The 16,813-nt window shown below is 54.7% G+C and overlaps 1 protein-coding gene across 3 annotated transcripts in view; it reads right to left on the bottom strand.

Annotated features, from left to right (window-relative positions):
- Nucleotides 1-16,813, bottom strand: part of RET (ret proto-oncogene) — a 52,088-nt gene that overhangs the window by 8,086 nt on the left and 27,189 nt on the right. For 2 of the 3 annotated variants that reach the window (XM_041745596.1, XM_041745598.1), the window contains exons 6-17: nt 15,418-15,617; nt 13,100-13,358; nt 12,234-12,359; nt 11,581-11,691; nt 10,920-11,042; nt 9,757-10,013; nt 6,538-6,685; nt 4,991-5,098; nt 3,786-4,000; nt 3,578-3,700; nt 1,569-1,639; nt 157-294 (exon numbers count right to left, since the gene is read on the bottom strand). In XM_041745596.1, the coding sequence (XP_041601530.1) occupies nt 157-294; nt 1,569-1,639; nt 3,578-3,700; nt 3,786-4,000; nt 4,991-5,098; nt 6,538-6,685; nt 9,757-10,013; nt 10,920-11,042; nt 11,581-11,691; nt 12,234-12,359; nt 13,100-13,358; nt 15,418-15,617 (1,879 nt within the window). The remainder of the gene's footprint in view (nt 1-156; nt 295-1,568; nt 1,640-3,577; nt 3,701-3,785; nt 4,001-4,990; nt 5,099-6,537; nt 6,686-9,756; nt 10,014-10,919; nt 11,043-11,580; nt 11,692-12,233; nt 12,360-13,099; nt 13,359-15,417; nt 15,618-16,813) is intronic. The other variant, XM_041745597.1, reaches the window with a different exon arrangement.

Below are 16,813 nucleotides of genomic sequence, written 5' to 3'. Positions count from 1 at the left end.
CTAGTGGTGGTTCTCTGACTTCTGGCATGCTCTGCCCTGTTACTATCTACCACCTGCTTCACCCTGAGCTCGCGTCCAGGGCTGCTCAGGAGCAGCGAGGGAATGAGTATATTGTCTGTGTCTGAGGGAGGCTGGGCTAAAGCAAAGCCTGCTCACATCTCCTCGCTGCAGTTGTCAGGCCTCTCCATCCGGTAGCCTGTCTTCAGAAGGTTGAAGAGCCGCTCTGGAGGAATCCCAGGGTAGGGGTTGCCCCCCAGAGTCACAATCTCCCACAGCAGGACACCGAAGGACCACCTAGGTGAGTGAGACAACCAGTGAGTGGCTATCCTGGGCCAGCGGTGTCCTCCCCTCAGCAGACGATATGTCCATCCTCCCAGCAGCTGTTCACCCCACCAGCCCTCAGTGCAAAGAGCCATCTGGGGCCTGACTTCATGGATGGATGTAGAATGGAGGTGGGGGTAAGCTGTCTGCCTGCCTAGCTCTCACCCCTGCAGTGCTGCAGCCCGACAGGGCCACTGCCCAAGCTCAGACCCCACACCCACGAGGGGTACTTGGCTGGCCCTGTGGAGATGCACCAAAGCATCAGAGACAGCACGAAGCAGCTGAGCAAGTGCAGCAAGGTGCAAGGCGGGGACCTAGGTCACGGGGATCTAGGCCATGGGACCCAGGGCTGCTTGCACCAATTCCTTCACCTTTCCTGTAGGCTTGGAAATTTTCATGAAATCTTAGAAGAAAAAAGGCCCTGACATAGAAAAATATTTAACTGTGAAGTGCGAACCACATTACAAAATAGCATTGTCACAGGAGCCCACTTACAGCAACAGACAGCATACACCTGCACATAAGGAGAACACTAGAAAGCCCATGTAGGCCAGGACCTACAGGAGCTACTTAGAGGCAGTGGGATCCAAGTGACTTCCAGTGTCTTCATTACCCTGTTCTCTGCATTTTCCAACATTTTTCATACTCTCAACATAGCTGTTTTGAACTATTCAGGAGCTGCCTTTCCTCAGCCCACATTATTCAAGACATGCACGTCTGTTGATGGCAGCATACTGAGTAACAAGTCTGTTGTGTTTTTGAAAGCTATCTGGTCTTATGATTGGACCTGGAAGGCCAACTTTTAGTTCCCACTTTTTGAGCAGTTTGGGACTCACTCAAAGCCACGCTCCTTGTGGGTGGGGACCATTCTGTTCCCAGGGTAACTTGCCTGGGCCCAGCCCACACTCAGGTCCACAGCCGGGGAACTGCTTGGCTGGGCCTGGGTGGCATGAAGATGCCCAAAGAGGAGAGGGAGGGGCTGGGAAGGGGAGCAGTGAGCGGAATTTGCAGTTACCTGCTCATGGCTCTCATGCACTCCACTGCGACTCTCAGAACCACTGCACAGGTCCCTGCCATTTGCTGAATGAATGTACGAAGCTCCCTCAGCTTGCAGGGAGGGGCAGCAGTCATTGCAGATGGTTGGTATGAGCCAACAGGCACTGGTGTCCCAGCCACGCTGCCCAGATAGGCATTGTGGCATATTATACATGTAACCTTGACCCCAAAAAAGCAACATCCACACTTACACATCACTTTGGGTGGTATAGATATGATCGAAAAGAGACTCAATTGCCATCCACTTGACTGGAATCCGACCCTATAAAGGGAATGAGGAAAGGCATTAACATCGCTCTGACAACACCCTGGGAACCAGGGGTTGGGGGTGTGGAGGAGGGTGAGGTCATGTCCCAGGCACTCCCGGCTCTGGAAGGATGCTGTGTGACGACATGCAGAGTGCTCCCAGGTACAGAATTGACAGCAAGTTCCAGAGGGTCTGGAACTCTAATCTGGCATGGCTGAGACACTGGAGGGAGTCAGCTGGCCTGCCCACAGGTACACAGGGCGTGCTTGTCATGCACCACATCCCTGCTGAGAAGAAACCCAAGGAATCATGACCCGCTCACACCAGCCAGGTCCCTTCCCTACAGCCCCAGAGGGTTCTGGGTGCCCAGGGTGGTGAAGCCCAATGTGTGGGCAAACAACACCATCCAGCAAGATCTCCTGATTTCTGAGGGTGAATGAGTTTGGGATACCAACTTCCAGCACTTCCATCTTGGGGACTTTTGATGCAAACCAACACGCTAAAGGCTTTTCTGAGACACCCCGAGGGAAGAAATCTGTTTCCATGCTTTGGGGCTGCTTCTTTCCCCATCATTTTATCCCAAAGCCGTGTGAGCATCCTCTGAGACAGTGCCCCCACTGGAGTGGTGCTGGGGTCAGACCTAACAAGGCTTCCCATGCAACTTGACATATAGCTTTTCAGTAGGTTAAGTCTTAGGACACAAGTCAGCCAAAAATGCATGTGTTGGATTTTAATGCAACTTTTCCTATAATTTCTTTTTCCTTAAAGCATTTTTTAGGATTTACATCCTTAATGAAGGGTGATTTTCTGGGAGCATGTGTTCATAACAACACTGCCTGCTGCCTGCACTCTCTAGGGGCCCTTGTGCTTGGATGCCAGTACTTCTCTGCTCCATGACACAGGCCATTCTTGGAGGACCAGTGCATCAATAGAAAGCCTCCGTCCACAGCTCTGCACGGGGCAGAAAGGAGGCTTCTCCACTTCCCCTTTAGTAGTTCTGAGATATGCTGTCATAACGGAAACCCCAGAAGAAACGAAACCTCATCCTCACAGCCTGTGGCAACACAGGGCTTCTCCTGACCCATTAGAGCAGATCTTAAATGTATGCAGCCACTTTTTAAATTTTTTCTCTTTTTTTATTTTTGTGCAGTTTCGTTCTGAAGGCCAGGCAGCTGTGACTCTCGAACAGCCCTGTGAGTGGCCCTATCTCATCTATCACAAGAAGGCTGCAGGGGAAGGTCTAAGAGGGCAGTGGAATCACGAGCATTAGGAGGAATGCCACAGGGAGCTGGACAACACAGCGAAGCAGACTTCCTCAGAAGAGTCCCCAACCGCCTATTTCAGAGCTTCGGAAAAAGCTGTCTGAGAACCTATGCTGTGTCTCTGGGCCTCCCCGTGAACCTTCCAAACTCACCCAGCCAGAGGTTCCCAGGCCCCCATCCCAGGGGAACCACTACCTGTAAAGCAGTTCATTCCTCCCTGCCCAGAATGACTGCCGCACTCAGGTATGTTGACTTCAGTCTCCTTTGAGTGAAGAGCTGAAGTTACAGAGAGGAAACAAGGGACCTTTCATCTTGTGGAAGCGAGAGGAACAACTGTGGAGGAACTGTCATTTCCGCAGCACTAGGTGACTTTCCACAGTGTTGGTGGTTAAAAGCAAGAGAAGCCCGGGGCCTCGCTCCCTAGCAGGCCCTCTGAAAGCGTGGGTATGGCCCTTAGGAAGAGAAGAAACAGACCCGGGGGAGAGGGGAGGTCCTGAACTGGCTCTCTGGGAACCCAGGAATCAGGGAAGGGTTTGAAGATGAGGATAGAAGTTCATACTCTAAAACTCTGCTCTCTCCTCCCTGGTGTTCTAGCGGCTCTGCCCCTACCCACTGCAGGAACCTTGCCCCCTGCCCTCCACCCTGCTAGGGGAGCCCTGGGCCCTCCCTTGTCCCCACAAGGACCTGGTACCTTGCTCCTCTTCACGTAGGAATCTTCCTCATAAACATCTCGGGAGAGGCCAAAATCTGAAATCTTCATCTTCCGCCCCTCAGCCACCAGGACGTTTCTGGCAGCCAAGTCCCGATGGACAAGCTGCAGGGAAGACAATAGGCAGGGACCCTTCAAGCCCGGGTCCCCATTGTTGGCAGTGGGGAGCCGGGGCTGGCATGGCACACACCTTCATCTCTGCCAGGTACCGCATCCCCCGAGAGATCTGCCAGGCGAAGGAGATGAGGTCGCCCATGGTCAGCGCCCGCTCCTCGGGGTTGTCCAGGTAGCTGGAGCTTCGGCTGCCTCCACTGCCCACGTAGCCTGGACCCGCCTTGCGGCTTTCTCGGAGGAAGCCCCGCAGTGAGCCATACTTGGCATACTCCACAATGAGGAAGAGTGGCCCTGGGGGCAGAAAGGGGGCTGTGAGAAGTCCGGCCAGCTCTAGGAGCATGGGAGGAGGCTGCAGGGTCCCCAGGCAGGCTCTGCATCCTACCAATAAGTGGGCAGAAGGACACAGCCATGCCAGTGGCCTGGGTGCCAATGCAGCATGAGTCCATGTGTCAGTGTCTGCTCACTTGTGTGGCTTGCTCTCCTCACGCTGCTCATGCCACAGTGGGCTCCCTGGGCTGCTGAGCGCAACCTTCTGGGGTGCCACTGTGCTCAGCATTCCCCTGAAAGGCACACTCCTGCTGCTAGGATGTCATGTCTTTCTACACCCTTTGCCTCGTTGCAGCACAGGCTAGGGATGGCTGACAGAGGATCTGAAGCCTCACATGGCACGTGTTCCCTGTTCTCAACAGGGCTTTGGCTGCTGTCTTATCCCAGGCCCAGCCTCAAGTCCTGCTGGTGCCAACCAGCATCTTTTCTGCCCTCTCCCTGGTGCACAATGCCCTCTCGTACCTGCAACACACACATCTGTGCACAGGAGCACACACACAGGGAGAAGCCCTTACGTGGCACAGACCAGGCCAATCTCCTGTGTCCTTAGGTAAGAAATGGTGATGATGCCTCCATCATGCAGGGCTGGGGCTGGGGTTACTTGGGGGTCATGGTATGCCTAGTCCCCAGTAGGTGCCCAGGATACACCATCTGTTTCTAGAGCTCCCTGCTCTGGGGCTCCACCTGGAACATGGTGTTGACAAAGCAGGATGTCACCAGAGACCTCTGAGCAGCTGCAGCAGCTTAGGGAGCACCTAGGCCTCGGAGTAGAGGCCTCGTGCGAGCAGTCCTGCAGCAGCCCCTCCTGGTCCTCTCACCAACATAGAAGAGGATGCACACAACTTTGGTGGGGGCCGGAGCAACCGAGGACAAGGGAGGAGAAGGAGGAAGAATGAAGCAGCCCAGAACCCTTAGCCTCCCCTGGGCAGCTGCCTGTCCCTTGGCCGGCCTTACCATCCTGGCTGCAGGCTCCGTACAGCTTGATGACATGCGGGTGGTTGACCTGCTTCAGGAGGTTGAATTCTGATAGTAGATCCCGCAGCTCGCTTGGGGAAGCATTCTCTGAAATTCACATAAACACAGCAAGTTGCCAAGTAATCCCTTCTGGAAGCCCCTTCTTGTGACCACCCCTGGGTCACCTGATCCACATCATAGGTCTGCACAGACCCTGGTTACTTGGTTTTAGACCAGGCCCCCAAGGACCCTGCTGCCTGAGGCTCTTGGCCTTAGGATGGTCAACAGTAGCCTCGAATGCCTTCAGCGAATAATAACGCTGAGGAACAAACTTCCACATCAGCCAGGTCTTTCTATGGAAACCTTCCCAGGACCGGCTGTGTGTATAAGTCGTAATATTTCCTTGCAATTGTCATCTTTCAAGGACAGTGGTACACAGACATTGTCCTCATAAATCCTTCTGGGAAGGTAAGAGGACTGTTTCATGTCCTATAACAGCTGCTGACCAAGCACTCAACAGGAGGTGAGGCCCTGGATACAGTTGGAGATTATGGGACTTCACAGAGGTGGCCTCTGCCATGTGCACACGTGCATCCTGAGGGTGAGCACAGCTGTGCTTGGGCTCCCACGAGGAGCTGAAGCCTAAGGGGAGGGATGTGGGGTCAGAAGCCTTGGCTAAGCAGGCCTTCTGGGGCAGCTGCCGAGCTGTACCACATCGCCACCTCTGGCCACACACTTGTCTGGAAGTGAGAGTACAGCTGGGAGAGAGGGTGCTGGGCCCCATACATGGTGGCCTGGGGCTGGTCTCAGTGTGCCCCTTAGTGTGCGGGGCTTCAGGGGGGAGCACAGAAAGACAGTCTGAGGCCTAGGTAAGGATTCAAGCACCTTGCACAGTGTAGCCTTGAGTGCTGCACTAGAATTCTCATGTGCACCTGCCGACTTGTACCCGCTGCAAGGCCACTGGGCCCTTGGTCCATGTGAGTCAGACTCATGGCATGGCAGAGGGCCGTCCACCCAGTCTCTGCTCAGAAACACCAGTGAGTGTGTGTGTATATGGGTGAGTGTGTACCCATTTAGAGCCAGACTTGTGGCACGACTGGTCTCAGAGGCAGGGCACATCTACTGGGGGCCACTGGGGATTGGGCCAGGTAGGGCCCCAAGAGACAGGGGCCAAGCCTTACAGGTGGCTTCTTCACCAGGACCACAGGGGCACCTGGTTGAAAGGGATGAATGGGGCAGACCAGGATGGAAGAGCTGTCAGTTCAAAACCAAAAGGCCTTTTAATTTTTAAAAAACTCAGATCTTTACCCAACATTGGTGCAGAAACAGCACCATTCTAGAACCTTCCCAGTGATGAAAAGTTCTCTTGCCCTGTTTCTCCAGGGACTACCCTGGCCCTTGTTATCTGTGATGGTGCATGGGGGCATCTCCAGAATGCAGCCACTCAAGAATAGCAATGGGGGGGGGGGGCTCTTTAGAGGGCCCTAGGCTGGCTGCCACAGCCTGGTTGTCAGGGTGGCTCCAGAGCATACTGCCTGGACAGGTACCTTTCAGCATCTTCACGGCAACGGTCGTGTATCCTGCTTTGCCTTTTAGCCGGAAAGCTGTTGCCTTGACCACTTTTCCAAATTCACCTTCTCCCAGAGTTTTTCCAAGAACTAAGTTCTTCCGAGGGAATTCCCACTTAGGATCCTCCTATGTGGGGTTGGAGGAAAGGGAAGAAGAGGAGAAGGGAGAAAGTTGGTGAGGGTAAGAGGAAAAGAAGAAGACAAGGCTCATAAATGAGTCTCCAATGGACAAGCTCTGGTGTGCAAACTGCCACCTGGACTAGTGGGCAATGGTCATCTACCTGCACTGAGAGTGGGACCCCACAGTTGGGCAGGACCTGTACCTTATGGAAAGATAAACATTGCCACAGAATGGCCTGGATTCTGGATGCCTGGATCCTTGCTTGTCCCCAGTCTACCAAACATGCCCTTGGCCATCTCGGGCCCATGTCCTCGTTTCTCAAACAAGGAGTTTAGGGCTTACTAAGGATGTAGGGGGTGTTCACATAGGAGTGTGGCGTCTTTCCTGGGAGTTGAGCCCAAGCTTCCCGGTACTGTCCACAAGCCACTGATGTCCTATAGACTAGGCCCCAATCTGTCCTCTCCAGAGATTCCTAGGACCCTGTTGGCATTAGCAGCCTATGCTGCCTCCCAGAACAGGACCCCTAACTATGGATGGAAGTGTCCTTTTCTGTGTGGTGCCCCAGAAAAGATATCACTAGGGGTGTTGGAAGCCTCCATCCTGACATGTGGAAGAGGCTACTCCTCTCATGGGACTGGCCATTTCCTTGAACCTGCATCCACCTGCTACCATGCTCCCCTCTACCCATCCTGCCTTCCCACTAAAATCCCACTCAAGACTACTGTGTGTGGGGGGGTGCCTGGGTGGCTCAGTCAGTTGGGCATCAGTCAGTTGAGCCTTTGGCTCAGGTTATGATCCCAGGGTCCTGGGATCCAGCCCTGCATCAGGGACTGCTCAGCAGGGACCCTGCCTCTCCCTCTCCCTGCCACTCTGCTTACTTGTTTGTGTGTGCGCACAATCTGTCAAATAAATAAATAAAATCTTACAAAAAACAAAAAAGAAAAGAAAAGACTACTCTGGGACATCTTCCCAGACCCCAGCCTGGCCCCAAATCTTTGAACTCTGACCAGGGAGGCTGAAACCTCCCTTCATGTGCCAGCACTGGGCATCTATTGCCCCAACTCTCCCTGCAGCTGGAGGTGGGTGTGGCCTGGGGGTGCTGCTATGATGCACCCTGCCAGACTCGCCTGACCCCCACAGATGACACCATTGGGTCCTCCGGCCCTGCCAAGCAGAGCCATGCTTTCCAACACCTAAGTATAGCTGTGTTTGCCCCTGTGGGCAGAGGTGACCTCCTTTCAGCACCGTATCTAGGGCTCCTGCTGGCCAGCTCCTGGGCATCCTGGCATTGTCTCGGGTTCTGCAAGAACCCACAGTCAGGGGTGGAGTCGACAACATCATCATTGTTACGCTCGTGTCCTTCCTCCCCATTGCACCAGATAGGCATTCGCTGCATGTGGAAACTGCACTAAGCATGTGTGGATAGGACTGATTTGATTTTCTTTAGGGACATTAAAAATTCTCTCTGCTTTATATTAAGAGACAACTAAGATCAAGCAGTTGAGTAATGTGTCCTCAGAGCTGGTCAGTAGGCCCTGGGCTACCGACTAGGCTCTGGCTTCTCCATGCTGAGGGCCCAAGCTGGCGTAGGCGGAGGGTGGTGTATGTTCACTTGTACAAGCACCTGCCAGCACTGCCCTTCCTGTGTACCTCACTGTACACTGCCTGGGTTTATAAAGGAATCAAGTGGCTCATCCCAGAGGCTGGCTGTGGTGGCAGAGATGCTTTACAGGACAGGGGTCACATCCCATCTGTGTAGCAACGGGAACTAGGAAAGCTAGGAGAGAGGCTGCAGTGTCTGCCACCAGTGGGAATGGCTCCCATGGCCCAGGCCCACACTAAGGGGTGAGCACCCTTGGGCGGCACCTCCAACAAACCTTAGCCACCTCCTAGCCCTGGTTGGATACTGTCAAAGGCCAGTGGTTCCTGAATTTTCTGCTTGGAGGCTCTAGTCAAGATGCAATGTTCACTGCCAGGCCTTGGGGGTGGAGCTTCTATTCACATGCACATCTTCTCAGCCCCTCTTAAGAACCTGGTTTCCTGGAGCACTTGGGTGGCTCAATGGTTGAGCTCTGCCTTTGGCTCAGGGTGTGATCCTGGGGTCCTGGGATCGAGTCCTGCATCAGGCTCCCTGCAGGGAACCTGCTTCTCCCTCTGCCTAGGTCTCTGCCTCTCTCCGTGTCTCTCATGAAAAAATAAAATCTTTCAAGATTTTAAAAAAGAACCTGGCTTCCAGCTCCTCAGCAGTTGCCAGCAGGGATACAGAAGAAGTAGGGCAGGTTGATGGCAGGCCTAGCAAGGAGGAGGTTCTATGGAGTACCCAGTAACTATGGGCCCAGGCTCTCCCATGGAGAAGGGGGATGGGGAGCCTGCTGGCTCTGGCTGGCACTCTCTATCAGGCAGCTGGTTACAGAATCCTGGGGCCTGCCTCCTCCACAGCTGGACCAGAGGCCCCATAGCACCCCTTTTTTCACTCCAGATGAACTCCCCTCCCCACTGCTGCCACCCTGGTCCAGCCCTTGCCTGCCACCATCTTTTGCCTGGATGAGGAGAGCGCCTCATCATAGGGCTCCCACTTTTGCACCCACCCCATAGATGTCCCCACAGAGCAGCCTGCAGAAATGAAGGCAGAATATAGGCTTCCTCTGCTGAACCCCTAAGCCCAAGGGTCCTATCCTCTGAGAATAAAACCCACAGGCTTCCTCAGGGTCTCCACTCAGTTCTTGGGGCATCCGCAGGACCATGCCGTATCAGGTATGGCAGGCCCACCATTCCAAATCTCAGTCCAACTGAATTAGCACTTATTCTCCACTCTGCTAAGCTGCCCCTGTGCCTTTGCAGCCCTCTGCCTGCTGCCCTCCCTGGAAGGCAGCTCCGCGAAGACTGGGGGGGTTGCTCACAGCATCCTCCTGGTAGGTGAGGATGCATTAGCTGCTTGTGGGCTACAGGACACTCAGCATCAGGGTGCCCTGTGCACCCCTCCTCACACCTCCCAGCTTCCCCAGGCCGGAGGGCAGCCCCCTGCAGGGCCTCCAGGAGGGTGGACTCTAAGGGCGAGGCCCTGCTCAGAGCCTCACCGGGATCTTGAAGGCATCCACAGAGACCTGGTTCTCCATGGAGTCCAGTGAGGGCCGGCGGGCGCCTGATGAGGAGTAGCTGACTGGGAAGGCCTGGGCGGGCCGGCGGAAGGTCATTTCGGCGGAGGCGATGGGCGGCTTGTGGGCATTCTTGTGGTAGCGGTGGATGCAGAAGGTGGAGAGCAGCATGGAGACGATGAAGGAGAAGAGCACAGCCGCCGCAATCACCGTGCGGCAGAGCTCATCACACAGTGGGTCTGTGGGCAGGGGTGGCTGTGAGGGGCAGCGCTCCAGAAGGGTGCCCCAGGATCCACAGCTGGAAGGCTGCTGTGGCAAACTGAGCAGCTGGCAAGTGCTGCTGGCGTCAGGATGTGAGAGAAATGCAGACACTCACACGGCACTATTTGGCGGGGACTGTGCGTTATGTTTGCCCTACAGAGACTGCTGTCACCCTCCTACAGAAGGGCCAAGAGGTTCAGGGAGTTTAAGCAGCCTGCCTGAGGTCACACAGCAGAAGTAGCATATGCAACGACTGCACTGGCCGTGGAACACTGCACCAAAGCCAGCTGGCCCTGGAGCACTGGAGGGAGGCAGACTCCCTCCTCTATGTTCCTGATGTCTTTTGTACTTTCTTTATGAAACTGGGAGAGGGAAGGAAAGTGGCTCTGGACCTACCTAGCACCATGCAGCAACAACTCAACTAGGAGAAAAAATCCTTGGGCTCAGTCATGAAAGCTCCCCGGGTACCCAGGCCCATGCTGCCCACTGTACCTGCTAGTGTGGAAGGAACATCTGCAGGCTTGGGCTGGCAGGGGTGGGGGTTCTGATCTATGGTGCTGGGGGCCCAGACAAGGCCCTGGGCAAGGACAATCTGAGTAGATGCCGAATTATTTGGTGGAAGAACTTTCTTTCTTTCTTTCTTTTTTTTTTTTGGTGGAAGAACTTTCTAGCCCAACCTTAGTCACAGGACTTTGGGCCAGAAGTCACTCTGTAGAGGCCCTGACCTAGACCTGTCTACACAGATTGGGGAATCGAGGCCCAGAGGAAAGGAAGAGGGTCTCTTGGGTTTCACCTGCTTTCCTGCAATTTCCTCCCTGGCTCACTGGGGCTCAGGGAGGTGTGGGGAGCCCTGCCCGGCAGCAGTGCCCCCACTACCCACTCACCCTGGCTGTCTTCAGGCTCGCAGAAGCACTTCTTCTCTTCAGGAAAACAGTTGCAGATTCCGAAGCCAGCTTTTATCCCCCAGCGGTCCCCTGGCTCATGCCCACCGATGATGCTGCCACCCCCTGGTGACAGATGCAGCCCACTAAGCCTCCTGGTGTGACTGGACAAACCAGGACCACCCAGGTGGAAGCATGAGAGGTCCCTCCCCACATGATGTCAGCATGCTCAGACTTGGGGAAGGCAGTGAACTCTGAAATCTGGGAAACCGGGGCAGGAATCAGCACAGTCTGCCCCCAGTCCAGGTCCCTGGCACCAGCAGATGGAAGCAGGAACCCACAGGCTGCCCAGGGTCCTTGCTGAGGTTACTTTACGAAAGCACAGAAGGGGCAGCAGGGAGACAGGAGAATCAGGGGTTAGGAGCTGTACCCAAGTCAGCTGGCCAGAGAGACACTGGAGAGTGTGGGTCAGGGCACCAGTCTCCAGAGTTTTGATGGAGCAGAGCCCTTTATTCCAAGGAAATGTCAGAAAGTCTTGGTATATGAGAATCAGGAATGAGGCTGGTCTGGCTGAAGTAGGGGTGGGAGTCCAAGCCTCTCCCACTGGCTGGCTACCCCTACCCATGCCAGGCCCTTGAACTTGGTGGGCCCAGTGGTTGCTTACGGAGGCAGTCCTGGGGGCAGATGTTGACATTCCTGCTCTCTACAGCATCACAGTGGCCATCAGGGCAGGTCTTGACATTGGGGGAGCAGGTGGAGAAGTTTCTGGTGATCCCTATAATACACACGGCAGGCCAGTCACTACCATCTGGGAGTACCTGCCTTGGTCAGACTGCCAGAGCCAGAAGGCGGCATCCCAGGGCCTCCCTGGCCAACCCTGACCCCTCCAGAGGAGCAAACTGAGGCCAGAGCAGAGATTCCATAAGTGGGATCCTTGTGGAGGGCACAGTGTGGACCTGGCTGCTATGTACCAGTCTTACTGCCTGGGGCCACATGGCCTGGCCTGGGACCTTCCAGCTAGAGCCTCTGTGTCTCTTGCACATCCCAACTTTGGCTCAGACCTTCCCAAACCCAAAGGGCCCTGCGGTCCCACAATGATGAAGAGCCTGAATATCCTTGTGCTGCTCATACTCTGCACTTATGCCCACCCTCTCCTCGCGTCAGGAACTACAAGTGGGGACAGGGCTCTGGACAACAGAGGTGCAGAAGGGAGGGCCATCATAGCAGCCAGCAGGCTCACATGGACCCCATTTCCACTCAGCCACCATTACCCCTCTCGACTGCCTGGCCATAGGCCTGGCTCTGTGTGGGGCCTACCTTTGCCATCTCCCTGTCTCCACTCGCACCTGCCCGTCAGAGAGCCCAGGCCGCCGCACTCTTCACACTCAGGCCGTCTCTTGCTGACTGCACAGGACAGGGGGCAGCCTGGCTCCTCAGCCACATCTGCAGGTGGCAGAAACTGGTCAGAGGGGGCTGGCCTGGACCCAGTGGCAGCCAGGACCCAGTAGCCAGCATCCAGGGGCAGAGAGAATTCTCGGTAGAGCCTTTCTCATGGGTGAGCCCAGAAGGCCAGGAGTGCCTTAGCACTAGGACACAGGGCAGTGATGGGGCCCCTTGAAGAAGAGGGCTGGGACCGCAGTCATGGCAAGGTGGGGTAAGTATGGAGGGAGGATGTGCGGTGGCTAGTGGCTAGACTCAGCCAAAAACACACACGCCAGTTAAACCTGAATTTCAGATAAACACTGAATACTCACTTTGTGTAACTGTGTCTCTAACACCGCATGGACATACTTAGAAGTCTGCCTTCTAAGAGACTCTGCAAAGGTTACGTAGGACATACAACAAAAATTGCTTGTTCCTTACCTGAAGGTTAAATTTAACCAGGGTCTTGTATTTTATAAGGCAGCCCTAAAGCAAGTGCATGTACAGAATGCATGGGCAGTGGTGATGGGGAGTAGTGACCATCTACTATGCGGTCACTCTGGGCTACACTGTTTTATCCTCCCAGCCTGGCTATGCAGGGTGCACTGTTATTCTCACTTTATAGGGAAGGATACTCAGGCAGTCTCAGGGACGTTACCAATAGGCGAAGGGGGACAGGCCTGGCCCCTTCTGCGTGTGAAAAGTCCGTAGTTCTACCACACCCTGCCTGTCCCGACCCTCCATGGGGCCCTGGCACTCACATGTCCCCTCCACGGTGACGACCAGCGGGGCCTGGGTCTGCCTGCGGGTTGGCCGGTCGGCAGCCACCACTGTGTACTGGAGTTGAGAACAATCGAGCCGCTGCAGGGCTTCCGTGTCATTCACGTACAGGGTCCCTGTGGTGTCCTCGGCTGACGTGACCACCCCCAGGACGCTGCAGTTGGTGCTGGAGAGCTGCAGCTTGTACTGCACGTGGATGCCACTGAACTCCTGGCAGTTTTCCACACAGACTTTCCCAATCTAGGCATGGGGCACAGGGAATGCCTCAGTTGGGTGGTGCACTGGCCTGTGCTGGTGGCCGGAGGGGCTTCTGGGCAGCCTGAAACCTGAACAGTCCCCTACCAGGTCCAGGAATGACAAGTCCCTGTATTCCATGCCCCTGGAACTGGCAGACCCATCCACTTGCCTGGCCCTGGTTCCGTCCATCACACCACCACCCACCCCTGCTCCTGGGAGCCAGAGGTGAAAGGACATAGGGACTGAGGTTTGGTTTAGAGACTGCCTCAAGAGATGCCCCTTCTCCAGCTCATTCTTTATTCACTCACTTGTTTTGACATGAAGGCCAAGTGGGTCCCTCTTCCTCACCTCCCCTCACCTCTTCTGGCCAGGCCACATTTGTTCTGGGGACCACCAACTGCCATCCTTACTCTAAGTGGCTGGGGTGCTCCACCCCCTGCCCAGGCTACCTGCCGGGGCAGTGAGAGCACTGCACTGGGGGCCACATGATTCATGTACCATAGTTGCCTGTCCTGCAGCTCCAGGGGGCCTTCCTGGGACTGTGGCTGGAAGCCCTGGGAAAGACAAGATGCTTCTCCTGGGGATGCTAGGCTGGTAGTACCATTGCTGGGTCCTGGAGCTGGGCAGCTGAAGCTCTCCTTTCTATCCTTTGGCCACTTGAGTTAGAATGAGAGTTTCAGAGGCTTAAACCCAGACTCTGACTAGTTAAGGCTGGGGGGTAGAGGGCAGGGGTGGGGCAGGGTGAGGCTCTGCTTGCAGCCACTTAGCAGGTCCCCTGCTCAGCCTTGCTCAGGCCCAGGGCAGAGCCATGCTCCTCTATACCCAGGCCTGACTCCACAGCAAAACCACCTCTTGGATGGTGGCTGTCCCAGCACATCCCCATATAAAGTGTGCTGGCTTCCACTCCCCCATGTGGCCCTCCAAATTGCCCAGGCCACTATCCTCAATTTATAATCATAAAGCCTGGAGAGGGGGTGAAAGATCACAGTGAGGGTGAGGCTAGATTGGGACTCAGGTCCCTATGATTTTTGAGGGTGTTGGAGTACACGTCTTCTGCAGTGCTTGTTCCCATTCAGTAGCTCCTCGGAGACCCTTCGGGCCCCTCTGCCTTGCCACCTCTCACCATTCTTGACCTCTGCCTCCATAAAAGACCTTGGATGGCAGGTCAGGGAGCTGGGACATGTCCAAGGGTGGGGTCCTTTGTGTTTTGGACCTGGGTGGCTGTCAGGGCTGCAGGGGGCACGGGAACCAACCACAGAGACAGGAACAACTGGAAATAGCCCTAAGCAGGACCTTCTGAAGGGGATGTGTCTGAAGCCACTCCAACAGGAAGGAGCAGAAAGTCATATGCATGCTGCAATTCCAAGTAAAATTACAAAAGTCCTTAAGAGAAATATTCTAGAAAGAACTGTATCAAAATGATAAGCACTAGCTGACATGGTGAGAAGGGATCAGTCCTCTCCGTCCCTTGTCTTCTTTAATGGATACTTATTACTTTATGTTTTTTCCACTTCCAATTGTTTTCCAACGACAAACACAAGATAGGCTCTAGTAAACGCACTTGCAGCAGGTAAAGTGGAAGTGTTCCCAGCCTTTCCCCGCAGAGGGCGCCACTGCTTACTGCCTGCATTTACAGATGTGCAAATTCCATTAATGAAAATTTGGTTTTGAACACAAGGAGCCACATGAGGCCCGTATTTTTACAAACCACTTTCTGGTTAATAATTTACCAGGAAGATTTAAGTCTACCATATGTAGATCTAGCTGGCATTGCTCTTGTGTTAGGACAAAACACGTTTTAAAGATAAGAATGGAAGAGGGCAAAAAGGAGACCCCTGGTGCCCACCACCCCTGCCCAGGACTCTACCAACTCCGCCATGGTCTAGCTTCCCCAGACCTGTGCCCATGGCTCCCCCTGGGCCACTCTGTGTACTCACTCCAGGGAAGGAGGATCTCTCAACCCCAGCCCTGCTTGCAATCTGTTAAACAGAGTGCCCTCCCATCGGGGGTCCTCTGCCCCTGCAGGCCTCTTCCTAGGCCAGGCATCGGGCTGCAGGCTCACCTGGGCAAAGCGGCGGGCCCGTCTGCTCACAGTGAAGGTGTAGGCGCTGGGTAAGTGCAGGCTGACAGGCAGAACCGTCACGTTGAAGTGGAGCAAGAGGATGCCCTCCCCGGGACCCTGGAAGTCCGAGTCATTGACCAGAACAGTCAGCTGCAGGGAGCGGCTCTCCGAGATGGGGAGGCTCCGGTTGAGAACCAGCCCTGTGGGTGGGAGCACACTGATGACTCCCTAATTGCTGCAGGCCTAGGACGACTGCTCCATGCCACTGTGGGCCTCCTCCCAGCCACATGCCTGGCATGCACACCCATGTGTGCAAACACAGACTTTCACACTTATGGCTGTGTGGATAACAGACTTGGCAGGTAGTGTTAAGTTAGAACCACTGTTTAAATGTTGGCCCTGTGCTGAGCTGGAAGCCAAGAGAACCCTTCATAGCTGGGAGGTAACCTGTACATATGTGTGTACATGTGTGGTGGGGTGTCTGTGTGTGTTGTGTATAGGGTCCACATGTGTGCATGTATACATGGAGTATGTATGTGTGGGGTATAGGCATACACAAGATAAAGATCTACCACCACTGAGGCCCTGGGAAGACTATACTGGCCTCCATTCCTCCAGAGCCTGGAGCCTGCACGTTTCTGTACCTGCTATATGCCATGGCTATGGTCCTAGTTTTGCAGAGACAGAAGGATAGGGGCGGGGAGGTTTTCGTATACATGCTGTATACAATGAGTGAGCCTGGGCAGGGATAACATCTTCCCTTGTACAGGGCAGGAGACTTTCAAAGGCTCAATGGGGGTGGAGAGGATGAGAAACAAACAGGATAGGTCCAGGCACAAAGGGGTAATGGTACCAGCGATTCTGGGATCCCTCAGAAGCAGATCTCAAAACAAGGATTCAAGTGCAAGTTGGGTATTTGGAAGGTGATTCTAGAAAAATATGGGCAGCAGGGTGGAGGAGGCAAGGCAGCTGATGAAGGTGCCCCAACCTGCAGGTGAGCACCATGCACCCCTGGAGCTTAGTTCTGTGGTACATTCCAGAAGCCAGATAGGACAATCTTTGTGGAATCCTCTGACTCAAGCACACAGAGCTGCCATTATATACTAACCTACTAGTAGAGAGCTATGGGGACAAGGGAGAAATAATCCCCAAGCACTTAGGCACCTTGGGGGCCCACAAAGCAGAGGCCAGAGGAAGGCCCCAGGCAATGATGTATATGTTTGTAGTGGGCAGTGAGCCCTGGCACAGTCAGCATGGGGAAGTCCATCTGCCAGGAGGCAGCTCAAGGAGAGAAGAAAGCCTGTAAAAACCCACCAGTGTGGCCAAGATGAGCCCAGTAGAGACAATGAAGGGCTGGGTAAGGTGGAAGGATCTGTAGCCTGGGGCTCAGAGGGCC

The sequence above is a fragment of the Vulpes lagopus genome, chromosome 2 (genome assembly GCF_018345385.1).
Source record: "Vulpes lagopus strain Blue_001 chromosome 2, ASM1834538v1, whole genome shotgun sequence".
In the NCBI taxonomy this organism is placed as follows: Eukaryota; Metazoa; Chordata; class Mammalia; order Carnivora; family Canidae; genus Vulpes; species Vulpes lagopus.
This window is presented reverse-complemented; position numbering and strand designations above follow the sequence as displayed.